Raw genomic sequence first — 22,088 nt, 5'->3', positions numbered from 1 at the left:
CACGGCCACCTGGGGAGCCACGGGCCAGTGTCTCATGCCAGCTCCCCACTCTGCCCCCCACATGCCCCAGCACCCAGTGAGACCCAGCCCCTGGTGGGCTCTGTGTTCCCTGACTACCAGGTCTCCGAGCCCACCCAAGCTCTGTCTGCTCTGCTTCCCCAAGTAGAGATCTACTGCAGTCACTCATCCCCCCCACCCCATTTCCCCACCCCTCTTCCCACTCACCTGCCCCCCCTCGGAGGGGACCCAGAAGGGCTGACTCCACGCCCACACCCCCTTGGTGACGCTGTGGGCACCAACTCGCCACTCGAACCCCTCCAGGGGCTCCTCCTCCCGGCCCATCCAGGATCCATCCTTCACGTCCTGGGGGGGGGGGGGGGGAGAAGAACACATAGAGAGTGGCGCAATTAGTGCAGGGTGGGGGCAGGGGGACTGTGAGTATTTTATTAGCAGGCAAGTAGCATGGGGACCAGCGCACTGGAAAGATGATTGACAGGCTGAGACAGACACACAGACAAGAGTCTAGATGGTCTAGTGGGTTAGAGCAGGGGGGCCTGGGAGCCAGGACTCCTGGGTTCTATCCCCAGTTCTGGGAGGGGAGTGGAGTCTAGTGAGTTAGAGCGGGGGGGGCGGGAGCCAGGACTCCTGGGTTATCTCCTTGGTTCTGGGAGGGGATCAGGGCTGCACTCACCAGGCTCCGGAGCCGACGCAGCAGGTAGTTCAGCAGGAAGGATTTGCCCCGGCGCTGCTCCCCGATGATGGACACCAGGCAGACGGGGGCATCCCCCACCCCACCCTGCTCCAGGCAGCGGCTCAGGGCCTCCTCGTCCAGGATCAAGTCCCATTCCTTGTCCAAACGCACCAGCTGCACCGGGCGCCCCGGCTCTGGCCGAGCCCCTGGCCCCGGCTGCAGGGACAGAGCAGGATCAGAGCTGGGACCCCACCCCTGAGCTGGTGACTCCCTTCTCCCCCGGATCAGAGCCCCATTCCCACCCCCTGGACCAGCCAGTCCCACCATCCAAGCCAGTGCCCCCAAGAGGGGAAAGGCCCCATGTCCCATCCTCTCCCCCCCACTTCCAGCTAGTCCATGTCCCCTCACCGGGGCCCCCTGTCTGGAGTCACAGCCTGTTAGCTTGCTGGTTAATTTCTTATCAGCAGGTCTGAGCCCTGAGTGCCCAGCTCCCCCCTTAGCAGCCCAGAGACCTGACCGGTTGCTAAAGGCACACAGGAATCCCCTTAGCCGGCCTTCCCCCTGACCCCAGGGCCCCAGCGTGGAGATAGGGGACACCGTGCTGCAGGGAGCAAACATGCAGCTGTTCCCCCCCCGCCCCGCCCCAGAGGTGGCTGCATCTCTGGACCAGCCTCAGGAGGGCTTCACTCACCTCAGGGCTCGCTGTCCCTGTTCCTGTCAACGTCCCTTCACGTGGCAGGTCTCTGATTTTCTCCACCAGGCTTTTGAGACGTGTGTCTGGGGTCATCTGGTTCCTGGAGCAGGGAGCCCGGCACTCGGGGCACTGGTACCCCCAAGCCGAGACCCCACTCCAGTGAGCCGCGAGGCAGCCCCGGCAGAAGTTGTGGCCACACACGATGGAGACGGGGTCCTCCAAGACGTCCAGGCAGATGGAGCAGGTGACGTCCTCCTGGAGTCGCTCCACCATCCCCTCTGGAGTTGGCTTCGAGGAGGGGGGTGGGATCGGCCTGGGAGACACACAGCAGGGGGCCTGTGAGCCAGGACTCCTGGGTTCTATCCCACCTGTGGGGGCGGGGGGCAGGGGATTGGAGTCCAGTGGGGGGGGGGCTGTGAGCCAGGATTCATGGGCTCCAGCCCCACCTCTGGAATGGGTTACACCTGAATTGGGTGGGACTGGAGTGCTTACCCTTTATTATTTGCATTTCCCATAATGCAGCGGGTGACAGGCTGGGCTCCGGTTGACCAATCTCCCCTCCTCCTGGGCTGGGACTAAAGCCAAACTCTGTTGGAGAACTGAGACAACAGGACACCAATGCATTAACCCTCTCACACCCCCTGAGCTCAAACAGAAGGGCTGGCAGAGAGGGAAACTGAGGCACAGAGCACGGCAGGGACACTCCATGTCCAAAGCCCAATTCTTGAGTGCTGAGTTCCCCAGGGCTCTCCTTGTGTACTGGGCACTCCCCCATCCCCACTTGCACCTCAAGAAATGAGCAAACTCTCTTTGGCCATCACCTCATTCCACTGCACCCAGAACCCAGGGGGTCCAGCTCCCCTCCCCATTCTAACCCACTCCTTCCCTCTAGCGATGGGGAGAGAACCCAGGAGTCCTGGCTCCCTGCTCGAACCCACGAGACCCACTCCCCTCCCAGACCTGGGGAGAGAACCCAGGAGTCTGGGCTCCCAGTCCCCCCTGCACAAAACCACTAGCCCCCACTCCCCTCCCGGAAATGGGGAAAGAACCCAGGAGTCCTGGCTCCCAGCCCCCTCTGCTCTAACCCACTAGACCCCACTCCCGACCCAGAGCTGGGGAGAGAACCCAGGAGTCCGGGCTCCCTGGCATTAAACACCACTCATTTCCGTCTCTGCTGCAGGAGGGAACCGCGCGTCCCCAGCCGTCGCACCTGGGGAGAGCCCGCTGCCATCGGCGCCCCCCTCCCCACCGCAGCGCAAGTGCCCCGGGGGCAGCGGGATTTTCAGCCGCTCGGGACTTTTCAAGCAGCTCTCGGGCGTGGCGGCCGGGCGCGGCTCGCTGCGTGGGGACCCGGGGGGCTGGGCTGGGGGGTTGGGGGCCGGGCCCCAGCCAGAGGCCGGGATTTGCCTTCGGTGCCCCCCAGCTGCCGCTGGTTTGAAACCAGCCACTCCAATCTCAGGGGGGTTCTCTGGGGGTGGGGGGGAAATAGACTGGAGGGGGCGATTCTGCCCCCCGGGAACTGTCGCTGGCCCCCCGTTACCTGTCCCACAGCTCGCTCTGCCCGTGTCCAAGATTTAATCCTGGGGAAACGAAAGTAAAAGCTCAGCTGGTTTCTATTTCCTCCTGCCCAGCAGCCGGGCTCTGACCCCGAAGCAGATTGGCTCCCAGGGCGGCGGGGGGAGCCACAGGGGAGGATATGAACAGCCAATGGTAGGTGGGGCTGGGAGGGGAGCCAGAACTCCTGGGTTCTCTCCTTTGCTTTGGGAAGGAAGTGAAGTCTAGTGATTAGAGCAGGGGCTAATCATAGAATCATAGACTATCAGGGTTGGAAGGGACCTCAGGAGATCAACTAGTCCAACCCCCTGCTCAAAGCAGGACCAATCCCCAATTTTTGCCCCAGATCCCTAAATGGCCCCCTCAAGGATTGAACTCACAACCCTGGGTTTAGCAGGCCAATGCTCAAACCACTGAGCTATCCCTCCCCCCCCAGGAGGCCAGGGAGCCAGGAGTCCTGGGTTTTATCCCCAGGTCCAGGAGCGGGAGGGGGGGGTGTCTAGTGGTTGGGGTTAGGAGCCAGGACTCCTGGGTTCTCTCCCCAGCTCTGGGAGGGGAATGGGGGCTGGTGGGTTAGAGCAGGAGAGCTGAGAGGCAGGGACTCCTGGGATCTGTCCCCAGCTCTCGGAGGGTCAGGGGGCTTGTGGGTTGTGGGGAGGACCTGGCAGGGCTCAGTGTGGACATAAAACTCTTCTATGCCCATTCCCTTCCTCCATGTCCGAGGACAAACCCATTCGTGTGCCGGCGAGGGACGGTTGCAGGTCCTGGCTGGGTTCGGCCTGGGGAAGAGAAGGCTGAGCTGGGACGGGAGAACAAGGGTCGCTCTAAAGAGGCCAGCGAGCGGGTGTGCTCCGTGTCCAGCGAAGGGCGGACCAGAAGGAAGCAGCTTAGCTTGCAGCAAGGGGCTGGGTATTAGGAGACACTTTTCGAACTCTCAGGGTAGCTGAGCTCTGGGCCAGGCTCCCCAGGGAGGTTGGGGGATCCCCATCATTGGAGGTTTTTGACAGCAGGTCGGACACACACCGGTCAGGGCTGATCTAGGTTTCCTTGGCCCTGCCTCAGTGCCGGAGATGGGACTTGGTGCCCTCTCCAAGTCCCTTCCAGCCCCACGTTTCTCAGATTCTCTTGGAGACACTAAACAGCTTCGTCTCCCACTGGAAAGTTTTCATTCCAGCCCCCGGTTCCTTTCTGTGGCTCTTCTCTGCACCCGATTCCCCTCCAAGGCCCAGTTCACGGCAAAGTCCCAGGTCCCCAGGGAAAACCCAGGCCTAATGAGCATTTCCCCTGCTTTGGGAGGTGTTTGGCCAACTCCTTGCACCCCACTCCACACACGACACAGCTCCTCCGTTCTCCCCAGCATCCCACCCACACACGCGGCCTGGAGCCCAGGGCCACAACTTGCTGCAAAACTGTTTTATGTTTGATCACCGTCGTGGGGGTGCAGCATCCCCCTTCAGAATCACGTGCAGGGGGTGCTGTGGAGCTGTAGAAGGGGCTACCCGGAAACCACCCCCCCACACACACAGACTGCCCACCTCCCAGCGATCCAAGCCCAGCTGCCTGTGGTTTGGATGCCCCAGTCCTGCCCCCTAGAGGCATATTCAGAGCAGCTCCCTCCTCTCCGAGCAATGGGCTCAGGCTCTCTGCAGACTCAGGCCCATGGGCAGTCAGCGGTTGATCTCCACCCCTCTCTCTTCTGCATCTCTTACATCCCACGGGCGGGGGGGAGCAATGGAGGGAGCTGGGCAGGGATGCTGTGATAGGAGGTGGAGGAGGCAGGTCCCGGGGACAGTGCTGAAAAGGAGTAGGACGGGACTGACGGGACTGATGGCAACGGGGCTGGTGCTCCTGGTCGTGGTGACATAGGGGCTGTGGTTGGGTAGTGAGGGGTGCTTTTGCCGCCACCCACAGAGCCCACATGGCTACCTCCCAGGGTGGGCTGTCCACCAGCAGCCTCCCCCACATTCACAGCCCAGTCCAGGAGCCAGGTCCTATCTCAGGGTTACCCTAGAAGGTTCCCCAGCTGCCCCTCCCCGGAAGCAGCTACATCTCAGTGCTGAGAGATTGCGATCAAGCAGGGCCCCCTCACACCTTCCCCTCAACCCCTCAGCATCCATTAACCAGCCCCCTATAGCCCTAGGCACATGGGCCCCAGCATGGCCCCACCCACATGCTTTGGCCCCGCCCCTGGACTGTAGCCCCATCCGGTGACACACCCATGCCCGGGCAGGTATATTACCCCTGCGCCGACTGTTCCCGTGGGAGTTCACCAAGGACGGAAGCCTGGAGCTCGCTGGCATCACGGGTGTTGCGGGATGTTTGGGCCAGGATCGGTTTTCGAGCTGGGGCCCGGAGCAAATGTTGGGTTCCAGAACCGTCCCCACTGAGCGCAATGGACGGCCGTCTTCCCGGCCTGGCAAAATGTTCTGTTTTGAGCGACTCCTGTGCCCACCCCGGCCCAGCCGAAAACCTGGAGAGACAGCAAGGCCCCAGGAGCCCAGGAAAGTCTCCCAACGGGGGGCCTGCATGGCTCAGCTGAAGAGAACAGCCCCCCCGTCTAAGGGACAGGTGTTCAGGAGAGGGTGGAAATGAGGTGAAACCCAATGGCGTGAGGTGCCTGCTTCCATGGAGACAGCGGATCCGTGAGCTTTGGGGGTTGACCAGCCCCGGAAGACAAGGAAGTACCACGGTGGGGTCGGCGTATCCCCCAGCCCGCCCTGGGAAACAACCCACAGCAACGCGGCTCCTGGCGTGTGCCCCGGCCTGGACCGAGCCCTGTGACGCCAGCGCTGAGGTGGCAAAAGCACAGGGCCGGTGTGGACGCGGGTATCCACAGCATCATGCTCGTGTCATCAGCAAGTCCACGGGCCCCTCCTCTCGGAAACGCAGCCGACGAGCAGAGACTGGAAGAAACTGGGTTTGTTTCCAGGGAATGAATCCCTCACCACCTTTGGGCTCCAGGGTGAGTTACTCACAGATTAAGGGAAACAAGTTGAATCCAACATTTTTTGACGGGTTGGGGAGAGTCTAGGCATCCACAAAACCCGGCCACCCCAGCACACCCCCAAGCGGATGGGGTGGCTGAAAGGATCAAAAGCACTTCTCGGGGGGTCCTCTGGTTCCTTTTGCAGGACAGCACCCCAGGGACTGGGACCAGTATAGTCCATTCCTTTTGATGGTTTATAGTACAGCAGCCAATGAGAGTACGAAGCATGCCCCAGCCTCTCTCATTCTGGGGCAGGAGTAAACCTCTTGGAGGGAGATCCCAGGGAGGAAAACAGGAGCTATGGAGTAACCCCACAATCCAACACTGAGAAAGTTCACACCGTTGCTGGGGAAAACAGGAGGAAAGCCTGAGATACAATGAAAAGGCTGCAGGAGCATCATGTGTAAGACAGGGGAGGTAATTTGTGACAGGTTCCCCCAGGGGTGCCACCTGAAACTGGGGTACCACTGACCCACCAGCCTGGGCTCCCTCTCCCACTGTGCTGCTGTGACAAGCTGCAGACGGCTCCTGGTCCTACACTTCCATCCGCATTCACACAGGCAGGGACACACCCAGCTGCAGTTACATGGGGGCTCTGGCCAGCCTCTGCATGAGCCAACAACAGATAATCCCCAGCTCACACCCCCCTGCTGGAGTATAAACCCAGAATTCTACCCTCTCACACTGCACAGGGATCTGGACAAAGTAAACTCATTAATATGTTCGCTCTCCCCTCGATGTGATGCTGAGATGTTCCCCAGACACTTCACTGAAGGGCACACTGGTTTACGCCAACAAAGCCTAAAATCCTCGCAAGACTGGATATGAATGAGCAATTTCTCACCCTGGCTGATGATACAAGCAGTTTACCGAGTTTGGCTAAGAAATCCTTTTAGCCTGGGACCAGCACTTCCCCCAATTCAGTCTTTCTTCCTCAGGTGTTTCCAGGAGGGTCTTTGTGTGGGGAGTGAGGCCACTTGATGATGTACCAGCCAAAGATTCTCTATGGTTCCGGCTCAAGTTGCTGATTGAAAGAAAAGATGACCCAGTCTGCTTTCTCGCCATTTTATTACACGTAAAACAACCCACCACAAATACAAAGTCAAGAAAACAGATCACTGAGACCAAGCTGGTACAAACTCTACCCAACTGCCTCAGCCATTCTCCAGTTGAGGTGAAAATAAGATCAAGTAGCCAAATTAGCAGCAGCGGAATTAGAATCAAGTCATCAACGCAGTCAAATCAACAAAGACAAGAGTGGGATGGGGTGCGAAAATGGGGAATGTCACGTGGGGTGTATTAACGGGAAGGTCATATGTCAGACTCAGGAGGCAACTGTCCCCTTCTACTCAGCACTGGTGAAGCTTCCGCTGGCATCTTATCTCCAGTTTTCATCACCGCATTTTAAGACAGATGGACAAATTGGAGAGAGTCCAGAGGAGCGTGACAAACACGATCAGCGGGCTGAGGCTGGGCTGAGGAGGGCTTACTGGCTGGACTGAGGAGGTGGGGACAGCTGAGCTCGGGCAAGCAGGGGAGGGAGGGGGCAGAAAAGCAGGAACTGAGTTGTCAGAGTTTCTTCAACTTTCTACTCCTGGGGGAATTTGTGTGGGTGTCTGGACTGTTACAGAAATACTTGCCGACAGGTATTTTGAAATAAATTACCAAAATAAATGAAACTGGTGTGATTATATAAGGTTATTTTGACAAATAAAATGTGTAGAAATTTAAACTCTGCGCAGGATTTTAAATTTTTTTGGCGCAGAATTCCCCCAAGAGCAGTTTAAAGTCCTTCCGTTAAACAGAAGCTGCATCTTCCCTGAACCAAATTACAGCTGATGGTTTCTGGGGAGACTTGTCCCAAAACTAGGAACTCACCATGCAACGTTCGAAGAGTTAGAACTTCACAGTTATTTAGATCTGGGAGATTACTCTCTAGCACTCCCCATGACAGTCATTTACAGGTGCTCACAGACTCACGCACGCACTCATCCGTACATTGACACCCTAACACAGTACCCCAAATATCTTTCCTCCTGTTGGGCACAAAGGAAATTGCTTAAATGCCTCCATTGCTCTGAGACTGTCCTGCACCCAAGACCTGTTGACTGGCCACCTTCCAGCAGAAACCTAACCTCTCCCATTGGACACTTTGCAGACCACAGTCTCAAGTGACTTCTGCTTTCTCTTCTTAGGTACCAAGAGGTGCAACCTTTGAAAACCTGCAGCCCTGATTGTTGCGGTTCAGTGATGAGACAGAACACAGCTTTATGCAAGCAAACAGGCTGGTCAGCGGAGATGGGCTGTTCTGCCCCCCCTGCCTTCCACCTTCTCCTTTTATTATATTTCTCCCCCTAAGCATTACACACTGCTACACAAAGGAATGTATGACGTTGATTCATATGCTTAGTTACCATCCTCTATCTACTACAATCCTGGTTCTCAGGCCTTGAGCCCAGGCTAAAGAAACCTCCCACAGTTGCTGTCCAAGCAATCAAGTTCTCAGGGTTCATATCTAGCCCTTGTCCTTGGACACAGCAATGTGTGCATTGCTCCTAGGAAACAGTCAGGGTGTGCCCCGCCTGCTTCCAGGTGGAATAGCTAGACATTAACCCTTCATCTCCCCTTTTTTTGTTTATTGATAGTTGGCCATCTCATGGTAGCCGCCAATTTGTTTTGTCATGCTATTTAACTCCCAGACAGACAAGGACATAACCTGGGGAGCTTTCCAGGGCAAAATTTTACAAAGTCTTAACAAGGAAGGAATACATTGTACACAGCAACAACAAAAAATAAGCCCAATGATTACAAACACAAAATAACCAAAAACTTAACATCTGCAATATAATCATCTAAAAGGGGTACACTTCTTTTACTACAATTGTGACCAGCAAAAGGCAATATAAGTGTCATTCTACTAAGACAGCAAAGGGTGCCATCACTTAAATTTGCAGGAATATAATTAAAGGTGCATGAACCACAAGTAAAAACCCATCCTGATGGTAGGATGATATGGCCATACTTATATGAAACATTAACAGCATGGGAACAATTTAAAAGGGATTGAGAAATTTTTTGACAGCCCAAGGGCACCTTTGTACTAGTGCAGTTAACTACACGCGCACAGGTGACATTGTGAGCCCCGGCCGGGTACGGTGTGTGAAGGGATATAGCCGTGCGAGGCAGAATATAGTTGGCCGGGCCCCAATTAGCCATGCTAGAGTACTGGGAGAAAAGATTAGCATAAGCAAAGAACAGTATCTTATTCTCCTTCGGACTTGTAACGGGGGAGGCGCTTCCGAGCCAACCCCTACAGAAAATAACAGGCACAAAAGGCACACAATCATCAAGGTTTTGAGTGTGCAATTGGCACGTTCAACAATGGCTTGGCCCGTGGAATTATAAGGGATTCCGTGTTTAAGACGGACGTCCCAGCGGGCACAAAAGGGGGAGAGGGCTGCAGAGCAGTAGGCTGGGGCATTATCTGTTTTAATTTGGCAGGGGCGACCCATAACAGAAAAGCAGGCCAGCAAATGGTGAATAACTTTGTTAGTGGCTTCCCCACGTTGTGGGGTTGCCCAAAGGAAGCCTGAATAAGTATCAACGGAAACATGTAAAAATGAATAGGGGCGGAATTGTGGCACATGAGTAACATCCATTTGCCACAGCTGATTTGCTGCGGTACCTCGGGGGTTAACGGCATAAGAGAAAGTCGGAGCAGCAGCAGCACAGTGGGGGCAGGAACGAACAATGGAACGTGCATGATCAGCAGGAATGTGAAACTGCCGGGCCAAAACAGAGGCAGACTGATGAAAAAAGGCATGGCTTTCAATGGGGTCAGAAAAAAGGGAATTTACCTGACCACGCAACGCGCGATCGGCGCGTGCATTGCCCTCAGTGAGTGGCCCAGGCAGAGGGGTATGACTGCGAATATGAGCAACAAAGTAAGGGAAATGACGAGTGGCAAGAAGATGCTGTAAAGACAAAAACAGGTGAAGGAGGTCTGCATCAACCTGAGGGGTAATGAGGGCAAGGGGTAAATGATCAATTACCTGATAAACATAATGGGTATCCACAATTAAATTAAAGGGACAATCAGCAAAAAGTTGAAAAGCCAAAATAACAGCAGCCAATTCTGAACGCTGTGCAGAACGCTGAGGCAGTGTAAAACGAGAATGCCAACGAGGGGGGTCACCCAACTGATAAGTGACTACACCTCGGTGGGGAGAGCCATCAGATGTTAATATCGAGGGTGGTGTCTAACTTTGTAAGTAAATCACAGCCCCAAATATTGAGGTGGACAGGGAGCACAAAAGGGCGGATTGTAGCAAGGGCACGGCCTCCTGGTTTAGAGACCGTGACCCAAGACAAACTTTGGCGCCCGGGTTTGCTACCCCCAATCCCCCACAACTCTTTAGAAGGAACCGTAGGCCAACTAACCGGCCACTCCAGATCACGAATCACTGTAACGTCAGCTCCAGTGTCCACCAGCCCTGTAAAAGGAACATCATTTAAGAGAAGTATTAACTGAGGTTTCGAGGGGCAGACTGACATTGTCAGAGCAACAAGTGGAGAAGACGCGCTGTGAGACGGCGAGTGAGACAACGTCGATCCAAAGCCTCCTCCACCCTGAGTTCGATCCTCGGCAGCTGGCACCTGATAGGGGACTAAAATCAATTGTGCAATTGACCGTCCACGCGGGAGCGACTGTGGAAGATGAGTCCACACCTGAACCTTAATAATGCCAGTGTAATCAGCATCAATGACCCCTGGAATGACAAAAAGGCCCTGTTTCCCAGCATGTGAGCGAGGGAGAACAAGACCTACAAAGCCGGCAGGGAGGGGTCCCATCACCTGTGTAGGTATGGCACAGACCTCCCCTGGCAGCCGAAAGTCAGTGTCCTCCTGCATGATCAAATCAAGCCCTGCACTTCCAGCAGTCGCTGCCCTCATAGAATCTACGGATTCCAAGGCAGAGGAGCGATTGCCTGAGTAGGAAACACCCCTGTTTGGCCCTGGGTTTGGGGGGGACCCGTCGCGCGGTTTCCCGACCTGCCACGACACTGATTAGCCCAGTGATAACCTTTCCCACACTTGGGGCACTTCTTTGAGGGTCGGGCTGGTGCCTTAGATGAGCGGCACTCCCGCTGAAAACGACCCTCCTTACCACAGCGGTAACAGCGCTTCCCCTCCTTCCCAGTTTTTCTGAGGGCGGCAGCCAGAACTCCAGCCTTGTGGGCTTGTGTGCCAATATTCTGGCACGCCCGCAGCATGCCTGAGAGCTCTAAAATACCAGAGACTTGTGCTGCCTGGAGAGCACGGCGGCAATCCTCATTTGCATTTTCAACTGCCAATTTTAACAGGAGCTCGTGAGCTGCCTCAGTGTTATCCACCTGTCGGAGGATAGCCTCCTGCAATCTGTTGGTAAAATCCAAAAAGGACTCTAAGGCACCCTGACGGATACTGACAAAGCTTTTGGTAGGCTTGCCTGAATCCGGGACCTTCTTGAAAGCATGCTGGGCACAGGTGGAAATAATGGGGAAGACGGCCTGAGGGAGTTGAGACTGCATCTCAATAGTAGCAAACTGGCCCTCCCCTGCCAAATGCTCATAAATGATACCGTGCTCTCTATGTACCTGGGCTTGGCGTTCTGCCATCTGCCGATTCTCACTAAGCCAAATAACATACTGACTGGGTGACAACATCATGCGCAGCAGCGTTTTCCAATCCTCAGGGATTAGGGAGTACCCAGCACCCATCCCTTCAATGAGACCATGCACAAAGGTGCTAGTCAGGCCAAATTCACGAATTGCTTTCTTTACCTCTCTAACCACCGAGTATGGCAGAGTGGTCCAGGTGCCCACGGGGTTGCCCTGGTCATCATTCTGCCAGGTCACCGGGCAAACGGAGACCAGATCAGCCAGCTCCTCTGCTGTAAGATCTGATCGAGCTTTCGCTGCGTGAACCATTTGTTGCACCAGCGAAAGCTTCTGAGCAGATGCAGATGACTCTCCGGGGGGCCCCATGGGGGGAGGGTGATCACACACCGGCTCCGGTGGGGAAGGCCAGGGAGGCGGTGGTAATAGAGGCCCTGGGGGCGAAGCAGGGGGAGGGATGGCTGCAGGAGCGGACGGGGGTGGCAGGATCAGCAGCTCCTCTGTTGGGGCTGGAGAGGGCCTTTCCGAGGCGACACGCTGTGTCGCATCGCCAGGAGGGGGGATGGCTGCAGGGGCGGACGGGGGCGGCGAGAGCACCAGCCTCGCGAGGGAGGGTCTGTCCGAGGCGACACGCTGTACCACGTCGCGGCAGAGGTGCCAGGCATGTAAAGCCTGCACGGGTGCCCGAGGCTCTTTGTGCAATGTCTGGCCCAATCGCTCCCAGTCCGCTAGCTTAAAGCTTCCAGCTTCAGGATACCACGGGCACTTGGCACGCACCTCCTGTAGCAGGAGAGTGAGTTCTCGAGCCGGGCAGTCATGCTGAGCCTTACGCAGCAAATACTGCAGCTCATTACGGTGTTGCACTTGCAAAGCAGAGAGGGAGCTTCCCATACTTACCACAATGAAAAATACTCACCGGGATCCACGAAGTGGATGAGTGACGCGTCTGAAACCCTTGCCGGGCGAGGTGAGTGCTGAGGGCCCCACGTTGGGTGCCAGTTGTTGCGGTTCAGTGATGAGACAGAACACAGCTTTATGCAAGCAAACAGGCTGGTCAGCGGAGATGGGCTGTTCTGCCCCCCCTGCCTTCCACCTTCTCCTTTTATTATATTTCTCCCCCTAAGCATTACACACTGCTACACAAAGGAATGTATGACGTTGATTCATATGCTTAGTTACCATCCTCTATCTACTACAATCCTGGTTCTCAGGCCTTGAGCCCAGGCTAAAGAAACCTCCCACAGTTGCTGTCCAAACAATCAAGTTCTCAGGGTTCATATCTAGCCCTTGTCCTTGGACAGAGCAATGTGTGCATTGCTCCTAGGAAACAGTCAGGGTGTGCCCCGCCTGCTTCCAGGTGGAATAGCTAGACATTAACCCTTCACCTGATATTAGGTTTCCAAGGAGTTCTTAGGAAGATAGGACTCAAAGAGCAGGTTAAGGGGTGACTGGGTCCCAGTCCATAAGTACCCACCTGGGGAACAAATATTTCATAATGGGTCCTTCAGTCTAGCACAGAAAGGTCTAACATGCTCCAATGGCTGGACGTTGAAGCTCAACAAAATTCAGACTGGAAGTAAGGCAGAAACTTTAAACAGTCAGTACAATTGGAATAATTTACCAAGGGTCGTGGCAGATTTGCCATCATTGTCCATTTTTAATTAGAGATGGGAAGTTTCTCTAAGAGATCACTCCAAGCAGGAATTAATTCAGGGCAGGGTCATGGCCCATGTTACCCAGGCCTTGGAATCTGTGACGAGAAGGGGCGCTCCCGGCTCACCAAGGCAAAGCCATGATGGAGCTGACCCCGTACCTCACGCTACAGCGGCCTACGGGATCGTAGGTGCCAGCTGAGGCTGGCCTGGGCATGGAACAGCTGGAGAGTACCCCTAGCCCGAGCCCTCATTGGTTGGAAATCCTCAAGCCCAACTCCTGGCTTTTCACCAGCGCCGAAGGGTGGGAGATGAGCCTTCCTGTGCAGTTGGCCAGACGGTGTCCCCTGCTCGGCGTGCGTTCACACCTGCTCGGCGTGCGTTCTGTTCATGGGTGTTGAACAGAAAATCCTTTAGCTTTGGATGTTTTTATAGCCCTCCCGCAGAATACATAACGATGCCTGTTTCTTGGATAGCACTTTCTCTCAGTAGAACTCAAACCCCTCACCATCTTTCAATGCATTATTATCCTCAGTATACAGATGGGAAACTGAGGCACAGAGAAACTAAGTGACTTGGCCAAAGTCACAGAGGAAGCCCATGGTAGAGCAGGAAACCCAATCCATGTCTTTCTGTGTCCGCTCCCCTGGACCTGTCTTCCCGCTCATAGGAGTGGCTGGATATCTATCCTCCGGGACCAGACAACATAGCTGCCGCTGTAGGAACTAAGCCAGGCGCCCACGGTCACCCCCAGAGGGTGATCTCGGGAGAGGGCCGTCGGCAGGGTGTTTCTAAGAGCTTTGTGTTGCAACATTGGAGGAAGGCAGAGCGAGAACCGAGGGCTGCAAGTTAAAGCGAGAAACTCCAGCTGGAAACGAGGCACCCGATTTCTCACAGCGCGGGTGATTCACCAGCGGGAAAGCGGTGGGGGTCTCTGTCTTTTCCGGATTCCGAGCCGGACTGGCCGCCTTTCTGGGAAACGATTTAGTGCAAAGGAGATATCGGGCCCAAGGCAGGGGGAAGTGGGCAGCATTCTCCAGCCTGGGTGGCAGAGCAGATCAGACAAGAGGATCTAAACGTCCCTTCTTAGAATCTGGGGTGCTTTGTGGGGGACGTGTCCAGGCCACGCTGCTGTCCTGTCACCCCATTCGTCAGCCCCAGATTGTGGGGGGGCATCGATCAGATCAGGGGTTTCTCGTCAGATAGATCCTCAGTGCCGTCCTCCTCCTCCCTCCCGCCGCCAGCAGCCTTGGCCCTCTGCCTATCCTTCTGGGCAATGTTCCCACCAACTCCCCCGCCCACGCCCCCGCCCACGACAATCCCGGCCACGGCGCCCGTCCCAGCCCCAATGGCCACCGCCACCTCGGCCGCGATGGCAGCGGCGGCGATCCCAGCACCGGCAGCGCCCCCCACCGGTCCCAGGACCAGCACCCCCGCGCCCACGCCCGCCAAAATGGCGAATTTCTTGAAGCGCTTCCCGTAGCTCTCCAGGAAGGTCTCGGCCTCCCGCGTCAGCACCGCCTCCAGCTCCGTCAGCTGGGCCTCTTTCTCCGGCGCCGGCTCCCGCATGTCCGTCCGGCACCGCCAGAGCAACTGCCCGCGCCGCTCCGCGAACAGCTCCGCCATCTTGCTCGGCCACACCTTCAGGCAGGCGACCACGTTCTGGGAGTCGCCGTCCTGCGCCCGCCGGGAGAGGAGACGGCCAAGAGCGTTAGAAGGGGCAAGCGCTGCATGGACCCCACCCTCCCGACTGAGATGGGAGCTCCCCTTCGTGCCGGGTACGGCACAAACCAGGACTGAGACGGGGGGGCCCCCTCATGCTGGACCGAGATGGGGGCCCTCCCCTCGCGCGGCACACAAACTCAGTGAGAGGCCATCTCTGCCCCAAAAAGCTCACAAGCTAAAACACCCAAGGGCAAGATCATTCTCCCACTTTGATAGATGGGGAAACCGAGGCCCAGAGAGTCTCCATGATGAGCCCAGGGGAGTCAGCGACAGTACCATAAACAAAAGCCAGGAGTTCCGACTCCTGGTCCAGCCCATTAGGCACCTGGCCCATGACGCCTCCACCACTGCAGCTGGCCACAGGGCAAACTTATTCCCTCCCCCAATCCCAACCCCAGTGCAGGAGTTTGAGCCTCCCATCTCTATAGCCACCCTGGGAGCTGGAGATACGAGGTCCTGTCTCCTACCCCAAAGCCCACAGCCAGTGGGGTTGGCCAGGACAGTTCCCCTGGCTGGGGCACAGGGGCCCCTGCCGCACAGACTCACCTTCTCCCTCACAAACACAGCATGGTCTGCACTGGCCCTGTCCAGGACTCTCTGGTTGTGGAAGATGATGGTCATCTGCACAGGGAGGACAAGGCCGGGGTGAGCCGCAGTTTATGGGGCCCTGTCTCCACCTAGCAACTGCAGCAACCTCATGTAACAGAGCGATGCCACTAGCCAGTGTGAAACTACAACTCCCATGAGCCACCACGGCAGCTCAGCCTGAAGCCAGGCACCCAAACTACAAGCCCCATGATACACCATCTCCCTCCTCTATGGTGCATCATGGGAGCTGCACTCCGACCAGAGAGCTGATTTATGGGGAGAAAAGGGAGCATGCAGAGCCAAACTGTAATTCCCATGAGACACCAGATCAAGTATTTCAACTTCTCATATTTCGCTGGAAACTCAAATTTCTCTGCAGGGGGAAAAAAACAAATATTTTCCAACAAGTGTCAACACACTCCTGAGATGAAGCCACCTCTGGGGAGGAGCATATGGCAACAGCCACACACAACACTGCATAGGGATGGGCTCACCCAGTGCTGAGATGCAGCCACTTCTGGGGTTGGGGGAGAATCAAAGACTATCAGGGTTGGAAGGGACCTCAGGAGATCATCTAGTCCAACCCCCTGCTCAAAGCAGGACCAATCCCCAACTAAATCATCCCAGCCAGGGTTTTGTCAAGCTGGGCCTTAAAAATTTCTAAGGAAGGAGATTCCACCACCTCCCTCGGTAACGCATTCCAGTGTTTCACCGCCCTCCTACTGAAAAAGTTTTTCCTAATATCCAACCTAAACCTCCCCCACTGCAACTTGAGACCATTACTCCTTGTTCTCTCATCTGCTACCACTGAGAACAGTCTAGATCTATCCTCTTTGGACCCCCCTTTCAGGTAGTTGAAAGCAGCTATCAAATCCCCCCTCATACTTCTCTTCCGCAGACTAAACAATCCCAGTTCCCTCAGCCTCTCCTCATAAGTCATGTGCTCCAGCCCCCTAATCATTTTTGTTGCCCTTCACTGGCCTCTGCAATTTTTCCACATCCTTCTTGTAGTGTGGGGCCCAAAACTGGACACAGTACTCCAGATGAGGCCTCACTAATGTCGAATAGAGGGGAACGATCACGTCCCTCGATCTGCTGGCAATGCCCCTACTTATACATCCCAAAATGCCATTGGCCTTCTTGGCAACAAGGGCACACTGCTGACTCATATCCAGCTTCTCGTCCACTGTCACCCCTAGGTCCTTTTCTGCAGAACTGCTGCCAAGCCATTCGGTCCCTAGTCTGTAGCGGTGCATGGGATTCTTCCGTCCTAAGTGCAGGACTCTGCACTTGTCCTTGTTGAACCTCACCAGATTTCTTTTGGTCCAATCCTCTAATTTGTCTAGGGCCCGCTGTATCCTATCCCTACCCTCCAGCATATCTACATCTCCTCCCAGTTTAGTGTCATCCGCAAACTTGTGAGGGTGCAATCCACACCATCCTCCAGATCATTAATGAAGTTATTGAACAAAACCGGCCCCAGGACCGACCCCTGGGGCACTCCACTAGATACTGGCCGCCAACTTGACATGGAGCCATTGATCACTACCCGTTGAGCCCGACAATCTAGCCAGCTTTCTATCCACCTTATAGTCCATTCAACCAGCCCATACTTCTTTAACTTGCTGGCAAGAATACTGTGGGACGGGGAGGAGCAGCTGGGGAATAGACTCACAACAACACGACACGGGGATGGCTTGCCCAACATGAGATGCAGCCACCTTTTGGACAAGGCAAAAGTAGGCTACAGTTTTACATCGGAAGTGAATACAGGAGGAGGGACACACCCCTTAACCAGGTCAGAGTCAGAGAAAGGCAGAGAAGGTACCTGAGTGGGAGAGGAGAAGCCGAAGCAATGTTTCTTCATCAGATCAGAGAATTTCTGCAAAGAAAGCACAAGAAATCACAATACAGATTCCACAGGGCTTAGAAAAGTGGGAACATGGGGATGGCTCGCCCGGCACTGAGATGCAGCCACCTCTGGGGCAGGGGCGCTGGGGAACGGACATAAGACAACAGTGGGAATCAGTTTGGCGGGGGAAATGAAGAACTTCCCTGGATGATTTAGGAAGGCTCAGTAGAATCATCCAAGCTGGGATTCTGCTAGGCTATAAACACAACCCTCATTCTAAATTAACAAAACTTCAGCAAAAAGGGCGAAGCCCCCACCCCGCTCCCCACAGCACAGCGCCCCCTTGTGCCACCATGAGGTACTGGGGCCAGCGCTGACTGCCAGGGGAGAGCGTCACCTTCTGTGACCCCATGCCCAGCTGGTCAATCCCCACCTTTATCTTGGCAGCGAGCTGTGATCCGGTCACCAGCGCCCCGTGCCAGTCCCTCCAGACGTGTTGACCGGCTGAGGCCACCAGGCCGGTGACGTAGTCCCTCAGGCTGTCCCGGAAATCCTCATCCATGTCTGCAAAGGGGAGGAACATGGCAATGAACCCAGAGCCGGAGCGTCCCCCCACGGCCCGTTCCCCGGCAGAGACGGAGACGCCCCATCGTGCAGGCTCAGAGCCGCTGTCCCGAGTCCGTTACCTCTCACGCATCCCTCGCTTCCAGTCATGATCCGCTTGCCAGGGAAGGGCATCACATAACAGTGGGTTTTGCTTCTGCTCAGCGCTTCCAGGGCCTTGGGGTGTTTGCAAGGGGACCTCGCCGCCAGCATCTGCCAGAGCCGGGGGAATCAGCAAAGTGAGACATCAATGGAGGGAAATACTCCGGGACCCATTCCCTGTTCCCCTGAGCCAGCCAGGCCCTTGCCCTGCGGCCAGATTGGAGCCAGCACCCCCCAGAGGGCAAAGGCCCCGTGTCAAGCCCCACAGTCACCTGTCGGACGTCTCTCAGATGCTCCTTCCCACCGTCCATTCCAAAGACCGGGGAGTTGCTCCAATCCCGCACCAGCAGGTCTAGCTGCTGCAGGGGAGACAGGACAATCTCAGGAGGGGAAGGCTGAACCCCTCGGGTGTGGGGCAGGGAGTGGCTGGGGCAGGAGCATCCCATGCAGTGGGGCGAGGAGATTGCATGGGGCAGGGTGGGAGGTTGGGGGGGAAAGTCGTCTCACCTGAATGGACTCCAGCCCATATTCCTTTCCCACCTCCTCGGCCACGTGCAGAAACATCTGCAGAGCAGAGAGAGCAGGGGACTGAGATCTCTGGGGCAGGGAGGCAGCGTGTGCCCTGGTGGCAGGTGGGGGTGGAAATCCTACCAACAAAAACCCCCCTGCCACCCACCCACCCACCCATAAAGCTGCAGGTCCAGCTTGGTCTGGGTCTGTTCCCCGGGTCCCAGGGCTTTCCCCCTCTGCTGCAGAGACACCTAGTGGCCAAAGAGCAGAACTGCAAGTCAAGGTTCCCCTCCCCCCTGCCCCATGCCAGGGGCTCTCTTTGCCCCCCCGGCCCACCGACGGTAGGAGCAGAATAGACCAAGATGCCGAAGTTTGAGACTTTCCCAGAGTCCTGGCAACACCCGTGTTCTCAGTCAGGATGGAGCTCGGGCAGGGGCGAATTCCAGACCCTGGAGCAGCACAGAAGTTGGGCCCTGCTGAATTCTGCCCCAGGACTCCTGGGTTCCATCCCCAGCTCTGGGAGGGGAGTGGGGTCTAGTGGTTAAAACAGCAGGGGAAGGGCAGGCTGGAAGCCAGGACTCCTGGGTTCTAACTCTGGCTGTTCCACAGACTCCCCATGTGACCTCAGGTAAGTCATTGATTCTCTCTGGGCCTCAGTTTCCCCAGCTGCAGAATGGGCAGAGTACCCCGTTGGGGCTCTAGGAGAATGGCACCACGTCCTGCCCTCCTCCCGCTTCACCTCCAGATACTCTAGATCGGGGTCCTTTAGCTGGCTGGAAACATTCAGGATCTGCAAGTCATCAGAGAGGACAGGGTTAGAGACAGAAACCAGCACGACCCTCTCCCCACAGCACAGCGCCCCCTAGTGCCAACCTGGGGCATCGGGGCCGGCCCTGGCTGCAATGGGAGAGCGCCCCCTGCTGAGCCCTGCCCCGCTCCCTGCAGCACAGCACCCCCTACTGCCTACCTGGTAGGAGCCAAGCAGCATGGAGAGGGCGGAGAGTTTCACGCTGGTCTCCGTGTCTCTGGCGATGTCCATGGAGCCCTCGGTGTCGACCAGCAGCACGGCCACCTGGGGAGCGGGGGGGAGCCACAGGCCAGTGTCTCATGCCAGCTCCCCACTCTGCCCCCCACATACCCCAGCACCCAGTGAGACCCAGCCCCTGGTGGGCTCTGTGTTCCCTGACTACCAGGTCTCCGAGCCCACCCAAGCTCTGTCTGCTCTGCTTCCCCCAGTAGAGATCTACTGCAGTCACTCATCCCCCCCACCCCATTTCCCCACCCCTCTTCCCACTCACCTGCCCCTCCTCAGAGGGGACCCAGAAGGGCTGACTCCACGCCCACACCCCCTTGGTGACACTGCGGGCACCAACTCGCCACTCGAAGCCCTCCAGGGGCTCCTCCTCCCGGCCCATCCAGGATCCATCCTTCACATCCTGGGCGGGGGGGGGGGAGAAGAAGACATGGGGGACAGCGCAATTAGTGCAGGGGATCGGGGGACTGTGGGTATTTTATTAGCAGGCAAGTAGCATGGGGACCAGCGCACTGGAAAGATGATGGACAGGCAGACTCGGGCTGAGACAGACACACAGACAAGGGTCTAGACGGTCTAGTGGGTTAGAGCAGGGGGGCTGGGAGCCAGGACTCCTGGGTTCTATCCCCAGTTCTGGGAGGGGAGGGTGGGGTATAGTGAGTTCGAGCGGGGGGCCGGGAGCCAGGACTCCTGGGTTATCTCCTTGGTTCTGGGAGGGGATCAGGGCTGCACTCACCAGGCTCTGGAGCCGACGCAGCAGGTAGTTCAGCAGGAAGGATTTGCCCCGGCGCTGCTCCCCGACAATGGACACCAGGCAGACGGGGGCATCCCCCACCCCACCCTGCTCCAGGCAGCGGCTCAGGGCCTCCTTGTCCAGGGTCAGGCCCCCTTCCTTGTCCAGATGCACCAGCTGCACCGGGCGCCCCGGCCCTGGCTGAGCCCTCGGCCCCGGCTGCAGGGACAGAGCAAGATCAGAGCTGGGACCCCACCCCTGAGATGGTGAGTCCCTTCTCCCCCGGATCAGAGCCCCATTCCCACCCCCTGGACCAGCCAGTCCCACCATGGGCCACATCCAAGCCAGTGCCCCACCCTCTCCCCCCCACTTCCAGCTAGTCCATGTCCCCTCACCGGGGGCCCCTGTCTGGAGTCACAGCCTGTTAGCTTGCTGGTTAATTTCTTATCAGCAGGTCTGAGCCCTGAGTGCCCAGCTCCCCCCTTAGCAGCCCAGAGACCTGACCGGTTGCTAAAGGCACACAGCAATCCCCTTAGCCGGCCTTCCCCCTGACCCCAGGGCCCCAGCGTGGAGATAGGGGACACCGTGCTGCAGGCAGCAAACATGCAGCTGTTCCCCCCCCGCCCCGCCCCAGAGGTGGCTGCATCTCTGGACCAGCCTCAGGAGGGCTGCACTCACCTCAGGGCTCGCTGTCCCTGTTCCTGTCAACGTCCCTTCACGTGGCAGGTCTCTGATTTTCTCCACCAGGCTTTTGAGACGTGTGTCTGGGGTCGTCCGGTTCCTGGAGCAGGGAGCCCGGCACTCGGGGCACTGGTACCCCCAAGCCGAGACCCCACTCCAGTGAGCCGCGAGGCAGCCCCGGCAGAAGTTGTGGCCACACTCAATGGAGACGGGGTCCTCCAAGATGTCCAGGCAGATGGAGCAGGTGACGTCCTCCTGGAGTCGATCCACCATCCCCTCTGGAGCTGACTTCGAGGAGGGGGGTGGGATCGGCCTGGGAAACGCACAGCAGAGGGCCTGTGAGCCAGGACTCCTGGGTTCTATCCCAGCTGGGGGGGCGCGGGGCAGGGGATTGAAGTCGAGTGGGGCGGGGCTGTGAGCCAGGAATCGTGGACTCTAGCCCCAGCGCTGGAATGGGTTACACCTGAATTGGGTGGGATTGGGGCGCTTACCCTTTATTATTTGCATTTCCCATAATGCTGCAGGTGACAGGCTGGGCTCCACCAGATCTCCACTCCTCCTGGCCTGGGACTAAAGCCAAACTCTGTTGGAGAGCTGAGTCAACAGGACACCAATGGATTAACCCCCTCACACCCACTGTGCTCAAACAGGAGGGCTGGCAGAGGGGGAAACTGAGGCACAGAGCACGGCAGGGACACTCCATGTCCTAATCCCAATTCTTGAGTGCTGAATTCTCCAGGGCTCTCCTTGTGTACTGGGGACACCCCCCATCCCCACTAGCACCTCAAGAAATGAGCAAACTCTCTTTGGCCAGCACCTCATGCCACAGCCCCACTGCACCCAGAACCCAGGGGGTCCAGCTCCCCTCCCCATTCTAACCCACTCCTTCCTCCAAGCGATGGAGAGAGAACCCAGGAGTCCAGGCTCCCAGTCCCCCTTGCTCTAAGCCACTCGCCCCCCACTCCCCTCTCGGCAATGGGGAAAGAACCCAGGAGTCCGGTCTCCCAGCCTCCCCTGGTTCTAACCC

At 57.0% G+C, this 22,088-nt stretch overlaps 1 protein-coding gene across 1 annotated transcript in view; it reads right to left on the bottom strand.

The window, feature by feature from the left end:
- Positions 1–22,088, bottom strand: part of LOC140912299 (RING finger protein 112) — a 49,808-nt gene that overhangs the window by 25,451 nt on the left and 2,269 nt on the right. Inside the window, exons 2-9 of the mRNA XM_073346517.1 lie at positions 21,553–21,655; positions 21,059–21,374; positions 20,384–20,599; positions 19,913–20,050; positions 19,582–19,686; positions 19,354–19,404; positions 18,612–18,668; positions 18,377–18,463 (exon numbers count right to left, since the gene is read on the bottom strand). Coding sequence (XP_073202618.1) covers positions 18,377–18,463; positions 18,612–18,668; positions 19,354–19,404; positions 19,582–19,686; positions 19,913–20,050; positions 20,384–20,599; positions 21,059–21,374; positions 21,553–21,575 — 993 coding nt within the window. The 5' untranslated portion in view covers positions 21,576–21,655. The remainder of the gene's footprint in view (positions 1–18,376; positions 18,464–18,611; positions 18,669–19,353; positions 19,405–19,581; positions 19,687–19,912; positions 20,051–20,383; positions 20,600–21,058; positions 21,375–21,552; positions 21,656–22,088) is intronic.

Source organism: Lepidochelys kempii, chromosome 6 (assembly GCF_965140285.1).
Source record: "Lepidochelys kempii isolate rLepKem1 chromosome 6, rLepKem1.hap1, whole genome shotgun sequence".
In the NCBI taxonomy this organism is placed as follows: domain Eukaryota; kingdom Metazoa; phylum Chordata; order Testudines; family Cheloniidae; genus Lepidochelys; species Lepidochelys kempii.
Note: the sequence above shows the minus strand (reverse complement) of the source record. Positions and strands in the feature narration are given on the sequence as shown.